Source organism: Pan paniscus, chromosome 2 (assembly GCF_029289425.2).
Source record: "Pan paniscus chromosome 2, NHGRI_mPanPan1-v2.0_pri, whole genome shotgun sequence".
Lineage (NCBI taxonomy): Eukaryota > Metazoa > Chordata > Mammalia > Primates > Hominidae > Pan > Pan paniscus.
In genome coordinates, this window is record NC_085926.1 from 44,229,962 (window position 1) to 44,251,014 (window position 21,053).

The window sequence follows — 21,053 nt, forward strand, 5'->3', positions numbered from 1 at the left end:
GGATGTCATGAAAAAGATGCAAAACTCCCAAAAATATAAGTCTGACTGTATAAAGATCCAATATGGCCACAGGAAAAATACTTCTGAATTTTGCTTTAAAACAATGAATGCAGAACAAAAATAAGCACCTGTAGCATAAATGTAGCACCTGTAGAATAAATATAGAAAGTTGTCAAGAACCTGTGGAAATTTTTTGGTGTAAAAATAAAAACTTAGATCAGTGGGAAATAATAGATAGCTCAGAATAGACCTGATACATATGAGGGGTTTAGTGTTTAGAAAGACCATAGGATTTGAGACAAGAGGAATCACTTTAAGAATGATAAGATAACTAGATAGCAACTTAAAGAGGCTCTAAATACCACTGGTATAAATAAGTTATGGATTTAGCTACTCAGGCTCTACAGAGAGGCCTCAGGAACCATTTTGGTGCACAAGAGGAGGAAGCTGAGTCAGTGGACTCCCCTACCCCCTGTTTAACCATAGTTTCTTGTTTATCTATTTTATATTTGAATTTCCACATAAAATTCTTTTGAGAAGTTTTTAAATTTTAAGTTTTTATTTAGAAATTTTAAATTTACAAAAATCTGTGAAAATGGAAATAATACAAACAAGAGGCATATCCTTTATCATTTTCATTTGTTCTCTCTCTCCTTCCTTCCATATATGTGTGTGTACACACACGTGTGGACATATGTGCATGGCCATACACGCACACACATTTTTCCCTGAACCACTTGAAGTTAAGTTGCACGCATCATGGCCCTTTACCACCAAATAGTTTAATGCATATTTCCGAAAAACAGGCTATGCTTTTATATAACCATGTTACATTTATCCACATTAGTAAATTTAACATGAGTACAGTAGTTTTGTCTAATTTATTATTTATATTCAAATTTTGTCACTTGACCCAATTATGGCCTTTTATAGCATTTTTCCCTCTAGTTTAGGATCCAGTCCAGGATCAGGTGTGCATTTAGTTGTCATGATTCTTTAGCCTCCTTTAATCTAGAACATTTCCACCGTCTGTCTCGGACATTTTGGGAGTATGTATGTGATAAAATATACATAAAATTTACCATTTTAAACATTTTTAAGTGTACGACTCACTGGCATATTAAGTACATTCAATGTTGTGTAACCATCACCATTATCCATTCCCAGAACTTTCTCATTCCAAACAGAAATGCCGTACGCATTAAACAATAACTCCTCATTACCCTCATTCTCGGCCCTTGATAACCTCTAATCTACTTTCTGGCTCTATGAATTTGTCTATTCTAGGTATTTCATATAAGTAAAATTATACAATATTTGTCCTTTTGTGTCTGGATTATTTCACTTAGCATAATGTCCTCAAGGTTTATCCATATTGTAACGTGTATCAGAATTTCCTTCCTTTTAAAGGCTGAATAATATCCTGTTGTATGTACATACCACATTTTGTTTATATATTCATCTGTTGATGGACGCTTGGGTTGTTTTCTCCTTTTGGGTATTAGAGTAATGTTGCCATGAACTTTGACATACAAGTATCTACTTGAGTCCTTGCTTTCAGTTCTTTCGGGTATATACCTAAGAGTAAAACTATAGGTCCTGTTTTATCTGTTTTATATTTGAATTTCCACATAAAATTTCCCTTTCCAGAAGTTTTATGGCCAAAAACATTTTAAAACAACTGCTATTTAGCATATACCAGAATGAATCAGTGAAGTATAGCAATTAGCAATTCAGTAGAAAAAAGTCTTTTCTTTTAAATCAGATTTTTAGAAAGATGACAATTTCTGTGGTTTAAAGTAATCAAAGGGAGTATAAAAGATATAAATATGATCACATAAATTTGAACTAAAAAGCTATTATCTTCAATATTTTAGATTTACCACTGGTAATATACAAAAATATTCCAATATATAAGAATAATGAGTCCAATCAGCTATTTAGAAAGACATGAATATTGTTTCTTCTTGTGAAAATTAGAAACATTTCAAGAGGAAAATCCAGTGGTTAATGATTCACTAGAATTATGCATTCCTAACCAAAGAAAGGAGTAAAAATACCTGATTCTGGTGAGTAATTGGTAAAGTAGCGTTATGAATTGACAAGCCTTTTTAAAAAGCAATGTAGGCTGGGTGCAGTGGCTCACACCTGTAATCTCAGCACTCTGGGAGCCTGAGGTGGGTGGATTGCTTGAGCCCAGGAGTTTAGACCAGCCTGGGCAAAATGGCGAAACCCCATCTCTATAAAAATAAATTTAAAAAATTAGCCAGGCATGGTGGAGCACACCTATAGTCCCAACTGCTTGGGAGGCTGAGGTGGGAAGATCGCTCAAGCCCAGGAGGCAGAGGTTGCAGTGAGCCAAGATCACAACACTGCACTCCAGCCCTGGGTGACAGAGCAAGACCGTGTCTCAAAAATAAATAAATAAAATAAAAGACAATACAGTAGTTTGTGTCAAAATGTATTAAAATGTTCAGACAGTTTCCACCCAACAGTTTAACAAGAAGGTATCATTATTTGTTTTTGATTTTTTGAGACGGAGTCTTCCCCTGTCGCCCAGGCTGGAGTGCAGTGGCACGATCTTGGCTCACTGCAACCTCCGCCTCCTGGGTTCAAGCGATTCTCCTGCCTCAGTCTCCCTGAGTAGCTGTGACTACAGGCCTGTGCCACCATGCCTGGCTAATTTTTGTATTTTTAGCAGAGACAAGGTCTCGCCATGTTGGCCAGGCTGGTCTCAAACTCTTGACCTCAGGTGATCCGCCCACCTCAGCCTCCCAAAGTGCTGGAATTACAGGCGCGAGCCACCACGCCTGGCCGAGAGGATCATTATTTTCAATGCAGATAATATATTAACAGTTTAAAAATAACTTAATGAGGCCAGGTGCGGTGGCTCATGCCTATAATTCCAGCACTTTGGGAGGCCAAGGCGGGCAGATCACCTGAGGTCAGAAGTTCAAGACCAGCCTGGCCCACATGGTGAAACGCCGTCTCTACTAAAAATGCAAAAAAAACCCTAACCAGGTTTGGTGGTGCATGCTTGTAATCCCAGCTACTCGGGAGACTGAGGCAAGAGAGTCGTTTGAACCTGGAAGGCAGAGGTTGCAGTGAGCTGAGATCATGCCACTGCACTCCAGCCTGGGTGACAGAGCGATACTCTGTCTCAAAAAAATAAATAACTTAATGACAAAAAGGAGGAAGGTTGCATGTCAATTAGTGGACTATTTACACACTGGCTAACATAGATTAACTGCACCTTTTTGAATGTCTGCAATTTCAGTTTTATTAATAAGCTATAATAACACTGAGTTTACCGTTTTATCAGTTGATCAGCTTCTGTATAGGCGACTATATAAATACTGCCAAAAGTATAGCAGCAAGAATTTATCTGTATGTGTCCAGGGAAAATAATTGTAGTATATAAAAAAGCTTTACAAGAAATTTGAATATTGTTATACCATATTATTAAAGTTTTAAAAATTATTAAAACTTTAACATTAATTTTTCATTAGTGCCACTGAACTTTGTCAGTAACTACTGGCTTTCCTAAACAATACCAGGTAATCCAGCTAGTAATAAATATTTCTAATAGAAGTAATTAACACAAAATAAAACCAAAAGTATTTTTACTAAGGCAGTTAAGGTATACAGATTTTAACCTGGGAAATTTTGGAATGAAGAAAAAAATGATCAATGAAAGAATCCCAATGTAAATAATTTTAGTAAAATTAATGGGGAAAAATTGGAAACATCATGTTACATAGAAAATTAAGGATTTGGATGGGCATGAAGGAAGTACTTTCTCAAAGAAAACTAATCAGCATTGTTGTAATTTTTAGTAGAATGTTCCACAATCACAAACTGAAATAAAAAATATCCCCATCCATGACAAGGCAGGGAGAAGTTAAAAATAATGTCAACATGTTGGTGGGTTTAAAGCAACAAGCATGGGTATGTGTCAAAACAGTCTGCATCCATCACCAAACTATATAACCTTGCATATGTACCAAGGCTACTGCCTCAAGACTGCCTGGGAGCTTGACTCTGTAGGAGTTCATATTGACGCTGTGATGTATGGGAATGGCAGTTTGGACCTATTCGTTGCAGGTAGCACATGGGTTACTTCATGCTGAACATGCTTGGTTGACTTCAAATATTATTGCCATTTTGACTTTTGCTTTAATTTTCATCTACTATTTCTAATACTAGAACTGCACCTTTCAAGAATTTACATTGAATTCATATTATTTTATCTTTATATATAGAAAAATTATCAAATTTAAGAAATACAGATATCTGAAGCAGCAAATGACTTTAGTATATATATTTTCATTTTCAGTAAACATATTTATGGAGTACTACAGAAAGTTTCCCCCAGGTGTATACTTTGATTTACAAGTGCTAAATGACCTTCTAAATTCTTTACTCAAACATTGTTTGTTGAAAGAAGTATTTCAGATAGTGAACCTCAGCATAATGGTTAAAATGCTGGTAAGTAGCCTGAAAATATATGTTATTTTAATATTTTATGTTAATTTCTCTGTCATATTCATTGTTTGAACTTAGCAGTTGAATTTCTGTATTTGTTGAATACTTCCTAGAAACCACTTGTGTTTTTCAACATAAATGAATTTGAGAAATTTAAGGTGTACTAAAAGAAGATCTGAAAATGAGTGTAATTTTTTTGTTTTATCCAGCCTTCTCTGAAAATATTACTAAACATATTTGAGTATGTGGCAACTATGAAATTAAGGAATGCTGTACCTGCTTTAATTGATATCTTTTGCAAGGTATGGTTTTATTTTCTCTTTTATTCTCTCATGGCGAGTAACCAAGAAAATAATTGTTTCCACGGGGGGTACCCTTGAGCTGCCTTTTATTCACATTCTGGATGCCAAAGAATTCTATTTCCAGAAGTATTCTTTTTCTCTTGAAATAGGGTTTATAAAGAGAGAATCCAGTGGCTGATAAGCCTTCCTCTTAAATAGTTTCAGACACTCAGATTATTGCTTTTTGATGTATGAATTGTCTTCGTCTCTACTCCGTAAGGATGATTAAATAAAATTTTCTTTCTCTAAAAGACTTGAGATCATTTACAACAGAAATAAACAAACCAAAAAAGACTTACAAAAATATAAAATTCAACTTTTGTTAAATACTTCCTAGTATTTGATACTACTCAATCGTCTACTTCAGAATAGGCCTGATAGGAAAACTGCCAGTTTTCTTTCAGAAGCAACATTGGAAGAACTCAAGCAGAAGAACAGATATGTGAGTGAATACCTCAGATTTCACATTACAAAACTTGACAATTGCTTGCCTAGAGATGTTTGGAATCAAAAGTTACTGATTGCCAGGCGTGGTGGCTCACGCCTGTAATCCTAACACTTTGGGAGGCTGAGGCAGGCAGATCACAGGGTCAGGAGTTCAAGACCAGCCTGACCAACATGGTGAAACCCCATCTCTACTAAAAACACACAAAAAATTAGCCGGGCATGGTGGCGCACTCCTGTAATCCCAGCTACTCAGGAGGCTGAATCAGGAGAATTGCTTGAACCTGGGAGGCGGAGGTTGCAGTGAGCCAAGATTGTGCCATAACCTAGGCAACAGGGCAAAACTCCATCTCAAAAAATAAAAAGTTACTGATAACCCGTAGAGGTTGTAGAAAATCTCAGTAAGGATTCCATAAATTGTCTGATACTGAATAACTTGGCTTTCTGCAAAATGTACCCCGCAGTGACTGTCTAAATAAAATTACCCTTAGTGGAGAATATCTAACAAAGACAATGATTTTCATTTTTGCATGGCTAATATGGAGCCGTCATTTCTGGAAGTTGTTTAAAACCAGTGCCAATTTCCCTGTTAAGACTATTTCAGGGTTCAGTAATAACACCATAATATCATCATGGAGAAAGATGCTTTTCCTCCTCTTTATTCTAGCAGTGTACCATACTCCATGTATTTAACAAAAATGTCACTGAGAAAAGATAATTAACATTTTTGTCCTGCCTTAGATTGTTACCTAGTCTGTTACAATTTATATTTACCCTGGTCTTTGAGCAGTGTTAAAGGGCAGAGTTTTTAAGGTATGTCAGTTACCAGATAACTGATTTGTTCTCTTGCAGGTTTGTTTATAGTTGGCCTTGTTCATTTAGTCAAAAGTCGTTGCAAGGTCAGTGAATACAGTTAGACCACCAGTGACCCTTTCAAATGTTGTAGAGCGTAACAGTAAAAAAATCATGATGTCCAGTCCTTTACTTCATGATGTTTGGAAAACTATTTGTTAAGGTAGTGGATTGGTAGGTTTAGGAGAGGAGCTGTTTTCCTCCTTTAAAATAAAATTGAGCATGCTTTGAATCTAGAGGAGCTAATAGAGCTTAAGGATTAGAGCCTAATCTTTGGAACAGGCTTTAAATAGTCATTTTTACAGGATTTTTTTTACCAAAACTATTTTTAGTTAAAGTTGTTGAATAACGTGTCTTAGGGTAGCATTTCTAGGACCCATTCAAAAGGGGCCGAGTACCACTAAATTTGAGACAATTTTCCTTGGAGTTCAAAGGTGGGGAAAATCTCTCAGCAGCTTGTTACTATTGTCCTTCACTAAAAGAAATTCTATCTCAAAATATATAATTGTGAGTTCTAACAGCCAAATTACAGCATCTCACATTATACCTTGAAACAGGTAGCTTCTCCACTTACCCCTGGTATTGTTTTGTTATCCTACCCCAAATTCTTATTTCCTAGTACTCCCTTCAGATCTATACTGGAGACAAAGCATACATTCTCCCAAACATTCAAAATATATTTTGATATTTAAGTAATTTCTTAAAAGGGGAATTTTTCTGAAAACCAGAATAGAACCAAATAAAATTCTCAGCAAAAATATTGCTCAGAGAATTTCAAACACCACTCAGTTGAGTCATTCTTAACTCTCTAAATCCTTGTCCAGGGTAGCTAGTCATAATACCTTTGAGGTATTATGGAGGTATTGGAGGACCTAGTCATTATACCTTTGAACCAAGGTCAAGAGGATCATTTGAGCTGGGGCAACTAATAAGACTGCCAGCTCACAACCTTGTATCTTCCCACGTTTCCAGGATAATGTCATGTAGAAGAGCTGTCAGAAAAGGCCTGCCTCTCATTCATCTATTCTCACACTAGAAGTGTCCAGATATTCCCTTGTTGGTTCTCTTCATTAGCGTTGAGGCTCATGAAGAAGACAGGAAATGAGTCATATGTGAATGACGGATAAAGCCTTTGAATTTTTTTAATTACGTGCTATGTTACATGTGGGCAGTTGGTTCACCTGAGTGATTAATTTATCAAGGAATCACTGATTCTTCTCTGGCCATGGCCCTATGTGAGGCACAGGAACAATACTTCTCAGGAAGTTTATAATCAGGGATGAGGTATGAATACCAGTCCTAGACTAGAAGATAGACTGAGTACTAAATAAGAGGTATATATGATAAAGTGGTTGAGATAACTTAGAGAGCAGGAAGAAAATCCAAAAACTTAATATTTTCATTTTTGCTTTAAATTCTTAGGATATCTTTTTGTGGTTCTGTGCCTCAATTTTTTTAAATGAGTTTTATTCCACTCGTCTCCATGTTTCACTTCTTCCATCAGTGTCTTAGTTGTTTCACACACATTGGCTCCTCAATTCTGTCACATTTTTGTAAGAATAACCACTCTTTCTTTTCTCTTCTACAGCTTGTTGAAGCCGGGATGGTGCTTGACCCAGAGCACTTTAACTATATTGTTAAGCTTTTATACCAAGTACAAGCTTCCAAACAAGAAATAACTGCAGTTCTGGAAATGAAATCAAGGTGAGAAAAATCATTATTATTTAAGCCAAAATATATGTGTCTTGGTGGGGACTTATAAAAGCTGAAGGCAAAGCTCTAATAACTGTTTGTATGCCCAAACATTTAGATAGTGGCCTGTCATAAACCCTTCTCCTGTTTCTTGGCTGTGCCCTACTTTAGTCAAGCTGCCTGTGGCCAGCCTCACCTTATTTTTCTTAGTACTTCATTTCCTCTCAATGTCCTGCTCATCAAGTGTAAAAAGAGTGTCTTTTATCTTCTGTTTCACCACTTAATTACACCTAATGTACTCTCTTATATGTGTACAAATTACCTTAATTCTTTTTTCTATTTGACTCAATAAAATACTTTAGTGCCCCTCCCTTATTTACTTTCTCTATTCAGCTTGTGGGCCTCCAAAGACCTTTAAAAAAAAAAAAAAAAAGCCAGGCGCTGTGGCTCACGCCTGTAATCCCAGCACTTTGCAAGGCCGAGGCAGGCGGATCACAAGGTCAGGAGTTCAAGACCATCCTGACCAACATGGTGAAACCCCATCTCTACTAAAAATACAAAAATTAGCTGAGCATGGTAGCGCGTGCCTGTAATCCCAGTTACTCAGGAGACTGAGGCAGGAGAATCACTTGAATCTGGGAGGCGGAGGTTGCAGTGAGCCGAGATCGCACCACTACCTGGGTGACAGAGCGAGACTCCATCTCAAAAATAAATAAATAAATAAATAAAAACTGAAAAAAAAACTCTCACAATTATACAAGTAGTACCATAATATACTTACACCAAGAAAAAGGAAAGCCATGACTTAAAAAAAAAAAAAATCAAAGTATAACATACATAGAAAAAAAGATATAAATTATGTGTTTAAATGAATCATAACTTTTTAAATGTAATTAGATTTGATAAAGAGCAAATCAACTACTGAAATCCTTCAGAATGCCCAGAAATCTCCAATATGAAGCTTCCATCACTATTTTTATCTCATTTCTCATTATCCTCTAATGCAGAGGTTCCCAAACTTTCTTGGTTCTGTGTCCCTAGGCCAAAAGAAAGATGTTAACTGTCCCATTTATTAACTAGTTAGGTCCAAACAAGTTAATAGTAGTAATTTGTTCAGTGTCTGGCAGATGTCAGCCTTAACATAGGCTTATTTAACAAGCTTAAACTAACCTATGGTGTCCTGGGGAGTTTGCCATTGTGCCCTAGATGCCTCGGTGCAGTTAAAAGAATTGCAGCTCTAAATAGTACTTCTTCCCTTCAATCACTAACATTGAAATTAATTTGAGTTTTCCAGGTTCTATAATTTTTTAATTTAATTACTGATAATTAACAATATTCATGTTTTCCATGAAAATTGTAACACTGTTTAGGCTAAATAGATTTTGGGGACTACCTAGGAAACAAATTTTTGTAAGGAAAGTATAATTCATCCAGCATATAGTTCTGGAGTCTAATTTGTTTTTAAGTAGGGTGCATTGATGTTGTCTTCCAATCATTGAGTTCATTCTTCCCCAGAGCGATATGTGAAAAACTTTCCCCATTTTGGGCAGTGGCAGCTATGGCAGAGAGCTCACATGACTAACAGATGTTAATCTCGCACCAGATTCAGTAGCAGTTAGCACAGGGAAAGTGTATGCATCAAGGCTCAAGAGAATAGCAGTATCTGGTGCCCTGAATAGCTACTGAACTTCACCCTTCATGCAATGATTGACAGCAGACCCTGTTAGTATATAGGAAGACCCCAGAACAATCCAGCTTTTCACTTTTTTTATTGATGTGTAATAGTTGTATATGTTTACAGAGTACATGAGTTTTAACGATACATGTATACGATGTATAATGATCAAATCAGGGTAACTGGGATATTCATCACCTCAAACATTTATCATTTCTTTGTATTAGGGACATTCCAGAGCTTCTCTTCTGGTTATTTGAAATATGCTATACATTTCTGTTAACTGTAGTTGCCCTATTGTGCTTTCAAACACAAGCAACACAATCATGAATATTCTTAGTCTATTTTACAGTATATAACTTTGAAAACTGTATCTTTATACCCTCTGCCCCTTTCTGTGCTCCCACTTCAAACCATTACAGTTATGTGCCCCATAATGATGTTTTGGTTAATGATGGACCACATATACCATGGTGATCCCATAAAATTATAATGGAGCTGAAAAATTCCTATCTCCTAGTGACATCTTAGCTGTTATAATGTCAGAGCACAATGCACTACTCATATGTTTGTGGTGATACTAGTGTAAACAAACTTACTGCGCTGCCAGTCATATAAAAGTATAGCACATACAACTATGTACAGTACATAACATTTGATAATGATAATAAATTAGTGTTACTGGTCTATGTATTTACTGTATTTTATTATTATTTTAGAGTGTACTCCTACTTATATTTTTTTAAAGTTAAGTGTAAAACAGATTCAGGCAGGTCCTCCAGAAGGTATTCCAGAAGTAGGCATTATTGTCATAGGAGATGACAGCTCCATACATGTGATTGACCCATAGACCTTCCAGGGAGACAAGATGTGGAGGTGGAAGACAGTGATATTGATCATCCTTGTTCTCTGTAGGCCTAGGCTAATGCATGTATTTGTGTCTTAGTTTTTAACAAAACAGTTTACAAAGTAAAAAATAAAAATTTTCAAAACTAGAAAAAAGTTTATAGAATAAGGATATAGAGAACATGCTTTTGTACAGATATACAGTGTGTTTCTGTTTTAAGCTGGGTGTTGTTACAAAAGAGTCAAAAAGTTTGTAAAGTTACAGTAAGTTAAAATTAATATTGAAGAAAGAGAAACTTTTTTTCTAAATTAAGTGTAGCCTAAGTATATAGTATTTGTAAAGTCTACAGTTTGTGTTACAGTTGCCTACAGTATTCAGTACAATAACATGCTTTGCAGGTTGGTAGCCTAGGAACAATAGGCTATATCATATAGCCTAGGTGAATAGTAGGCTGTACCATCTAGGTTTGTGTAAGTACACCCTTATGATGATTACACAAAGATAAAATCACATAAAGACACATTTCTGAGAACATATCCCCAGCCGGGTACAGTGGCTCATGCCTGTAATCCCAGCACTTTGGGAGGCTGAGGCAGGTGGATCACCTGAGGTTGGGAGTTTGAGACTAGCCTGGCCAACATGTGAAACCTCATCTCTACAAAAAATAGAAAAATCAGCCAGGTGTAGTGGTGCACGCCTGTAATCCCAGCTACTCAGGAGGCTGAGGTGGGAGAATTGCTTGAATCTGGAAAGCAGAGGTGGCAGTGAGCCAAGATCGTGCCACTGCACTCCATCCTGGACAACAGAGCAAGACTCTGTCTCAAAAAAAAAAAGACATATAGCCATCAAACGACGCATGACTGTATATAGTATTCTTTAAGAGGTACTAACGTTGGTGACCTATTTGATGATGGAGAGAGTTTTGAGAGAGTAGGATAATAACTGGATAGTTAAGGAGTTTAGATCATAACTGAGCATGTGAACCCAGCTCCAAGGCAAAAGAAAAAAAAGTAGTATGTTATTTTATACTTGAATTTTCTTGACTCTTTGAAATAATCACCCTATTCTGCACTAGGCAATTATTTTTTTTTCTTTGAGACAGTATCTCCCTCTGTCTCCCAAGCTGGAGTGCAGTGGTGCAATCATGGCTCATGGCTCACTGCAGCCTCAACCTCTTGGGCTCAAGAAATTCTCCTACCTTAGCCTCCCAACTCTCTGGGACTACAGGCACGTGCCATTGTGCCCTAGCTATATTTTTTTGTATTTTTTTCAGAGGTAGGATTTCAACATGTTGCCCAGTCTGGTCTCGAACTCCTGGGCTCAAGTGATCTGCCTGCTTCAGCATCCCAAAATAGTCAAATGAATTTTAATGCACATTTATATTTTGATTTTGATTATATTTTTAATTAGCTAGTTTACAGTTCATTTGAAAGACTTTCACAGAAGATAAGGCTGCTAGAAAGAATTTTAACATTTATATTCAGGACATTAGTGACAATTTATATGTTCCTATAACTTAGGAAATTTCTTAACATTCAGTGATTATTTTAAAACTTTCACATTTAAAGTGGGTATTGAAATGTTGGATCTTAAGTCTGCAACTTTATTAGTTACTTTTTGTTTATCTACTGTTTACTTTTTTCTATATTCCTGTGGGGATTACTTGAACGTTTTTTAGAATTCCATTCTGATTAACTGTAGTTTTTGAGTATCTCTCTTTGTATATATATATTTTTTAGTTGTTGCTCTAGTGCACTTACCTTTTGACTCAGCAATCCCAATTCTACAAATGTACCCTGAAAACACACCTCTATCAATACAAACATATGCACACCCAAGGTTATTCATTGCAGCATTGTTTATACTTGCAAAATATTGGGAACAATCTAAATACCAATACAGTAGATGAATAATATAGTATATTCACACAATGAAGTACTTTGCAGCCATTAAAAAATGAAGAATTTCTCTATGAATTTATTTAGAGTGATATCCATATACTGTTTGTGTAAATGTTATAAATACACTAATTAAAGGATTGCAGTTGGCAGAATATATATAAAAGTATAACTATATGCCCCTGACAAGAAATTAACTTTCATTGTAAGGATATAGGTAGTTGAAACAATATGCCATGCAAACATTAGTTTTAAAAGGAGCATGAGTGATTATATGAATAACGAATTAAATAGACTTTAGAGCAAGGAAAACTACAGGTACAAAGAGGGACACTACATAATAAGATGATCAATATGCCAAGAAGACATAGCAATTATAAAGTATATGCACCAAAAAACAGCTTCAGAATACATGAAACAAAATTATTGAATTGAAAGGAGAAATGGACAATTCTATAATTATAGTTGGGGACTTCAATATCCCTCTCTCAATAATTGATAGAAATACTGGGAAATCAGCAAAGATATAGAACTAAACACCTCCATCAATCAACAGGGTTTAATAGACATTTATAGAACACTGTACCCCAAAACAGCAGAATACATATTCTTTTCAAGCATCTATGGAATATTCACCAAGGTAGACCATATCCTGGATCATAAACCTCAAAAAATTTAAAACAATTAAAACTATACAGAGTACATTATTTGACTGTAATGTAATCAAACTGGAAATCAACAATGGAGGTATAATAGGAAAATCTCCAAACACTTGGAAATTAAACAACACATTTCTCTATAATCCACGTGTGAAGAGAAAGTTTCAAAACTAAGTGAACTGTTAGAACTGAATAAAAATGAAAATATGTCACAACTTGGGGATGCAGTTAAAGCAATCCTGAGAGGAAAATCCATTACACAATATTCTAAGCTCCCACCTCACAAAACAAGGAAAAATAAGAGCAAAATAAAGTCAAAGTAAGCATAAGAAAGGCAATAAAGCTAAGAATATGAATCAATGAAGCTGAAAACAAAAAGTAAATCAATGAAACAAAAAGCTGTTTGTTTGAAAAGATCAATAAAATTAACAAGCCTCTAGCAAGACTAAAAAAAAAAAAAGCAGACATGAAGACATGAATTATCGATACCAGGAATGAGACCAGGGTTATCAGTACAGTTACTGCAGCCATTAAAGTGATCATAAGGGATTGCCTTGAACAACTTGACATAAACTCAGCAACATAGATGAAATGGAGCAAGTCCTTAAAAACCACAAAAAAAACAAAGTTGATGCAATATGAACTAGATCATCTAAATAGTGTTACAACTATGGAAGAAATTTAATCCATCATTTAAAAGCTTCCAAAAAAGACATTTCAAGGGCCAGATAGTTTCATTGGACGATTCTACCAGTCATTCAAAGAAGAATCAGCATGGATTTACACGATCTCTTGCAGAAAACATGAGGGAACATTTACCAGCATATTTTGATACCAGTGTTACCCAGACTCCAAAACCAGACACAGAGAATACCAAAAAAAAAAAAAAAAAAAAAAAAAGAAAAGAAAAGCAAATTACGGCCGGGCATGGTGGCTCACACCTGTAATCCCAGCACTTTGAGAGGCCGAGGTGGGTGGATCACCTGAGGTCAGGAGTTTAAGACCAACCTGACTAACATGGTGAAACCCCGTCTCTACTAAAAATACAAAATTAGCTGAGCATGGTGGCACATGCCTGTAATCCCAGCTACTTGATAGGCTAAGGCAGGAGAATCACTTGAACCCAGGAGGCGGAGGTTACAGTGAGCCGAGATTGAACCATTGCACTCCAGCCTGGACAACAAGAGTGAAAGTCTGTCTCAAAAAAAAAAAAAAGAAAAAAGAAAAGAAAATTACAAATTAGTATTATCTCTCCTGAGCTTTGATGCAGAAATTCTCAATAAAATACTACCATATTGAATCCAGGAAGTTGTAAAAAGAATTATACACCATTATCAAACAGGGTTTATTTCAAGAATGCAAAGATGGTTCAATATTTGAAAATCAATGTAATTCATCATATCTACAACATAAGAAGAAAAACCACATGATTATTCAATTAATACAGAAAAGCATTTGACAAAATTCAATATCCATGCATTATTTTTAAAAGTCAGCAAATTATGAATAAAGGAAGAAATTCTTTAACTTCACAAACAGTATCTGTAAGAAACCTACAGCAAATATTATATTTAGATGAAAGACTGGATGCTTCTTCCTAAGATTGGGAACATGGCAAGGATGTTCACTGATACCACTCTTATTCAACATACTATGATAAATCTTAGCCAGTGTAAGGCAAGAAATGGAAATAGCTAGCATACAGATTGGAAGTGAAGAAATAAAACTGTCCGTATTTGCAGATGACATTTTCTGCATATATGCCAAGGAATGTACCAAAATTTAAAAAAAAAAAAAACACTCTCCTAGAACTAAGGAGTGCAGCAAGGTTGCAGCACAAAAATCAACCATATTTCTATATACTGAAAACGAACTGGGGAAACCAGCATTTAAAACAATATAATTTACAATGGCTAAAAACAAAAATTAGTAAAAATCTGACTGAACACATGCTAAACTTGTATGTTGGAAGTTACAAAATGCTGATAAAAGAAATTGAAAGATTAAATAAATAGAGATACTACATTCATGGATTGGGAGACTTAATAAAGGTGTCAATTCTTCAAAATTTCATCCATTGGTTTAACTCAATTCCTATCAGAATCCCTCTGGCAAGATTTTTTTGTAGGTATAAAAACGTATATTCTAAAATTTATGTGCAAAGGTAAAAGGACTAGAATAGCTAAGACAACTTTTTAAAAAGAATAGGCTAAGTGCAGTGGCTCACACCTGTAATCACAATACTTTGGGAGGGCGAGGCAGGCAGATTACTTAAGCCCAGGAGTTCGAGGCCAGCCTGGGCAACGTGGTGAAACCCCATCTTTACAAAAAATTAGCTGGGCATGATGTCACGCACCTGTAGTCCCAGCTAACTGGGACTTGTAGCTGTGGGAGGATCACTTGAGCCCCAGAGGTAGAGGCTGCAATGAGCCGTGATTGCACCACTGCACTCCAGCCTGGGTGACAGATAGAGACCCTGTCTCAAAAAAGAAAAAAAGAATAGGGTAAAGTAAAAGGATTCACTCTACTTAATGTTAAGACTTACTAACAGTAATCAAGTAATTAAGAAAGTATGTTATTGGATGGAGGGAGAGAGACATAGGTCAAAGGAACAGAGGGAATCCAGAAATAAACCACTACTAATATGTTCAATTGATTTTATAAGGTACAAAAGCAATTTTATGGAAGAAAGCTAGTTTTTAAACAAATGATGCTGGAGCAATTGAACAGCCATAGTAAAAAACAAAAACTTTGACCCAAACCCGACACCTTATACAAAAATTAATTCAAAATGAATCATGAATTTAAACAAAAAACTTTTAGGAAAAAATAGGGGAAAATTTTGAAACCTATATATATATGTTTATATATATTATATAATATATTTGTATATATTATATATTTTATGTATATATTTTATATATATATATATATATATATATATATTTTTTTTTTTTTCCCCTGAGACGGAGTCTTGCTCTGTCACACAGGCTGGAGTGCAGTGGCACAATCTCAGCTCACTGCAACCTCCGCCTCCTGGGTTCAAGTGATTCTCCTGCCTCAGCCTCCCAAGTAGCTGGGATTACAGATGCGTGCCACCATGCCTGGCTGATTTTTGTATTTTTAGTAGAGACTGGGTTTCACCATGTTGGCCAGGCTGATCTCAAACTGCTGACCTCGTGATTCACCCACCTTGGCCTCCCAAAGTGCTGAGATTACAGGCATGAGCCACTGTGCCCAGCTGAGAATATATTTTGAAAGTCTCAAAATTCAATAGTAAACAAACAAATGATAGTGTTAGAAAATGGGAGCTGGACATGAACAGACACTTCTCAAAAGAAGACATTTATGCAGCCAAAAAACACATGAAAAAATGCTCACCATCACTGGCTTTCAGATAAATGCAAATCAAAACCACAATGAGATACCATCTCACACCAGTTAGAATGGCAATCATTAAAAAGTCAGGAAACAACAGGTGCTGGAGAGGATGTGGAGAAATAGGAACACTTTTACACTGTTGGTGGGACAGTAAACTAGTTCAACCATTGTGGAAGTCAGTGTGGCAATTCCTCAGGGATCTAGAACTAGAAATACCATTTGACCCAGCCATCCCATTACTGGGTATATACCAAAAGGACTACAAATCATGCTGCTATAAAGACACACGCACACGTGTGTTTATTGCGGCACTATTCACAATAGCAAAGACTTGGAACCAACCCAAATGTCCAACAATGATAGACTGGATTAAGAAAATGTGGCACATATACACCATGGAATACTATGCAGCCATAAAAAATGATGAGTTCATGTCCTTTGTAGGGACATGGATGAAATTGGAAATCATCATTCTCAGTAAACTATCGCAGGAACAAAAAACCAAACACTGCATATTCTCACTCATAGGTGGGAATTGAACAATGAGAACACATGGACACAGGAAGAGGAACATCACACTCTGGGGACTGTTGTGGGGTGGGGGGAGGGGAGAGCGATAGCTTTAGGAGATATACCTAATGCTAAATGATGAGTTAATGGGTGCAGCACACCAGCATGGCACATGTATACATATGTAACTAACCTGCACATTGTGCACATGTACCCTAAAACTTAAAGTATAATAATAATAAAATAAATAAATAAATAAATAAATAATTAAAAAAAAGAAAATGAGAGCTGGGTGCCATGGCTTACATCTGTAATCCCAGCACTTTGGGAGGCCGAGGTGGGCAGATCACTTGAGGTCAGGAGTTTGAGACCAGCCTGGCCAACATGGTAAAACCCCATCTCTACTAAAAATAACAAAAATTACCCAGGCATGGTGGTACATGCCTGTAGTCCCAGCTACTCAGGAGGCTGAGGCTCCAAGAGAATCACTTGAACCCAGGTTGTAGTGAACTGAGATCGTGCCACTGCACTCCAGCTTGGGCGACAGAGTGAGACGTCTTAAAAAAAAAGAAAGAAAAGAAAATGGGCTAAAGACATAAACATGTTTCACCAATGAGGATATGCAGATGGCAACTAAGCACATGAAAATAAGTTCAACATTGTTAGCCATAAGAGAAATGTAAAATAAAACTATATGAGATATCACCACACACCTATCAGAATAACAGAATTTTTAAAAAAATATTGTTAACACCAAATGCTGGGGAGAGTGTGGATAAACTGGATCATATGCTGTTAGTGAGAATATAAAATGGTACAGCCACTCTGAAAAGCAGTTTGACAGTTTCTCTACAAACTAAACATGCACATCCCAAAGGCAGCTGTTGAACTCCTGGGCATTTATCCTAGAGAAATGAAAACTTTTGGTCACATAAAAACTTACACGTAAATGTTCTTAGCAGCTTTAATTGTCATAACAAGAAACTGGAAAAAAAAAAAAAACTCAGATACCCTTCAATAGGTGAATGAGTAGTTATAGTTAAACTGTGGTACCTACCATGGCATACTATTCAGGAAAAAGAGGGAGAAACTATGAAATGTGCAACAAATTGGATTGATCTCAAGGGAATTATGTTGAATTTTAAAAGCTAATCTCAAAAGGCTACATGCTACACAGTGCATACATTTCATTTATGTAATATCCCCGAGATAACAAAACTAAGAAATGGAGAACTGATTAGTGGTTGCCAGGGGACAGGGACAGTGGAGAGGGGATGAGTATAAAAGGGTATCATGAGAAAGTTCCTTTGTAGAAATGGAACAGTTGCAGTTACATACACACACACAAATACATGTAAAAATTGATAAAAACTGAATAAGGCCTGTAGTTAACAATATTGTACCAGTGTCAGTTTCCTGGTGGTATATAAGATGTCACTATTGGAAAAAGCTGGGTGAAGAGTGCGCAGTGTACTATTTTTGGAAATTCCTGTGAGCTTATTTAAAAGTCAAAAAATTGTGAAGATAAGTATATAACTTATAACTTTTAAAGATAAGTATATATAACTTTTGTTAGGTATTGCCAAATTTTCCTCCAGAATACTTGTACCCATTTGTGTTCCCATCAGAAATATGAGACTGCCTATTTCAGCCTAGCTTTCTAACATAATGTGTTAGAATGTTTTTCAGTGTTTGCTAATCTATTAGATGACAAATGGTGTTTTAGTTTGCATTTCTCTCATGAATGAATTTGAGCATTTTCTGTTCATATATTTGAGGGCTATTTTTACATGTTTTATGTGAACTCTTCACTCTTTTTTCCCCTTTTTCTATTAGGTTTTGGTTCTTTGGTTCTTAAACTTTTAGAGTTCTTGATATATTACAGGTATTAGGCCTTTGTAGTATATATTAGTATATATTGCAATTTTTCTTCCAGTTTGTCAGTTGTCTTTTGACCTTCTGGTGTTTTTTACCATGCAAAAAGTTCTATTTTTATGCAACCTTATATTTCAATCTTTTTTCTCAGTTTTGAGTCAAGGTTATGTTTTATTGCATGTGGTTTTGAGTCATCATTTCTCTACATGAAGGTTTTAGGCAAACTGGCACGTTTTCTTTTACTATTTGTATGACTTCATTTTTACAGTTAGGTTTTTAATCTACGTGGAGTTTTTTCTCTTAGGTATGTTATGTGAAATGGATTCAGTTTTATCTTTTCCAAATGATTATCCAACTTTTCCAACAACATGTATTAAAATATCCATCTTGGCTGGGCATGGTGGCTCACACCTGTAATCCCAGCACTTTGGGAGGCCGAGGTGGGCAGATCACGAGGTCAGGAGATAGAGACCATTCTGGCTAACATGGTGAAGCCCCGTCTCTACTAAAAATACAAAAAACTAGCCGGGTGTGGTGGCGGGCGCCTGTAGTCCCAGCTTCTCGGGAGGCTGAGGTAGGAGAATGGCGTGAACCCAGAAGGCGGAGCTTGCAGTGAGCCGAGATAGCACCACTGCACTCCAGCCTGGGTGACAGAGCAAGACTCCATCTCAGAAAATAATAATGGTAAAATAAAATGTCCATCTTTACCTCCAGTGATTTGAGATGCCACCTTCATCATATACTAAATTTCATATACAATGGGGTCTGTTTCTTGACTTTGTATTTTATTCCACTGGACTGTTTGCCTATTCCTGCACTGGAACCACACTATAGTAACTATAGAAGCTTTAATAGTATGTTTTAATATTTGGTAGGGATAATTCTTTTTCATAGTTTTTCAGTGTTTTCCTGGATCTTCTTGGATGTACGCTTCTCCATATATTTAGTATCAACTTCCTAACTCCATGTAGTAGTAATGTGTCTTTCCGGAGTGTTTTATAATTTTCTTTGTATAAGTACTTAATATTTTGGGTGCTATTGTGAATGAGGTTTTCTGTATTATTATGTGGTTTTTTTGTATTTATAAAAGCTATTGTTTTTTGTTTGTGTGTTGATGGATTGAGACAGGATCTTGCTCTGTTTCCCGGGCTGGGGTGCAGTAGTGCAATTACAGCTCACTGCAGCCTGGACCTCCTGGGCTCAGGTGATCCTCCCACCTCAGTCTCCCACGTAGCTGGTACTACAGGTGCATGCCACCACACCCAGCTAATTTTTGCAGAGGTAGGATTCACCATATTAACCAGGCTGGTCTCAAACTCCTGAGCTCAATGGATCTGCCCACCTCGGCCTTCCAGAGTGCTGAAATTTCTGGTGTGAGCCACCTCACACAGGCTGTCTATCTAGTTTAAATATCAGTTATACTTGCTTCATAAAAGGAGTTAGAAAATTGTTTTTTTTCTTAATCCCAAATGTGACAGTATGTTCTTCCTTCTTAATGCTCTAGATGAATTACCAAAATTGGTGAACTCATAGTTAGGTATTACATAATACTAGTTCAATGACACCTTCTTATTCCAGCTGCCTTTTTTTAAATTTTCTTCTAATTGCCAAAGGGTGTTTCTTTCATTTTTGTCTTTTTTTCTTTTCCAAAAACTATGCATTTCAAAAATTGCCTTCTTTAAATCATGGACTTTTAAGATCCTTCCTTGTGGTTCTGATCTACCCAGATGCTTACTTGCTTTTTTTTTTTTTTTTTTTTTAGCATTTTCAAACTTAATGTGGACTTAGTCTTTGTAGCAGTATTTTTAAATCAATGTTAGCTCTTTCTGCTAGTTTCCCTCTTCAATTCTCCCCATCAGGTTTTGTGTGTTTACTTGCTCTGTTTTTGTTTTGGTCTTTGATTGCCACAAATCCTGTGGAGCAGCAAGGGTAGGGTAGGAGCAGTAGAGATCATGTGCCAGGATTTGGTATTTTTTTTCTCCTTTTAGTCACAGTTATTTTTGAAGTTTTGACATCGTCTGTCTACAAGTTAGGCTGAAGGTATGATTTCATGTGGAATTTGCTTTTTCCTTCTTATTGATTTGGGGAGGAAATAGTATAAAGTAGGTGTCTATATAGCTGCCTTTTTTTCAGCTCTGAAGAATGTTTATAGCATATTATATACATTCATTTTTTCTTCTGGTTTCTTATAAACCATAGGACAGATTAATTAGAAGCAGCAGTGACTTTTAAGGGGTGAATATAGTATAATTAACTCTTTTCTTTTGTTAAAGGTTACAGATGAGACAATTTAAAAAGAACTGGAAGTGTGATTTAGATTCAGCCTTGAATAAATTAGAGGTATGACATTTATTATTTTAAATACATTGCTGGGATCTCTGAAAATCAATAGCA

The 21,053-nt window shown here is 36.1% G+C and overlaps 1 protein-coding gene across 2 annotated transcripts in view; it reads left to right on the forward strand.

Annotated features, from left to right (window-relative positions):
- Positions 1-21,053, forward strand: part of TOPAZ1 (testis and ovary specific TOPAZ 1) — a 90,554-nt gene that overhangs the window by 41,085 nt on the left and 28,416 nt on the right. For both annotated transcript variants that reach the window (XM_003809306.6, XM_055109756.1), the window contains 4 exons: positions 4,337-4,488; positions 4,695-4,787; positions 7,711-7,826; positions 20,933-20,999. In XM_003809306.6, the coding sequence (XP_003809354.2) occupies positions 4,337-4,488; positions 4,695-4,787; positions 7,711-7,826; positions 20,933-20,999 (428 nt within the window). The remainder of the gene's footprint in view (positions 1-4,336; positions 4,489-4,694; positions 4,788-7,710; positions 7,827-20,932; positions 21,000-21,053) is intronic.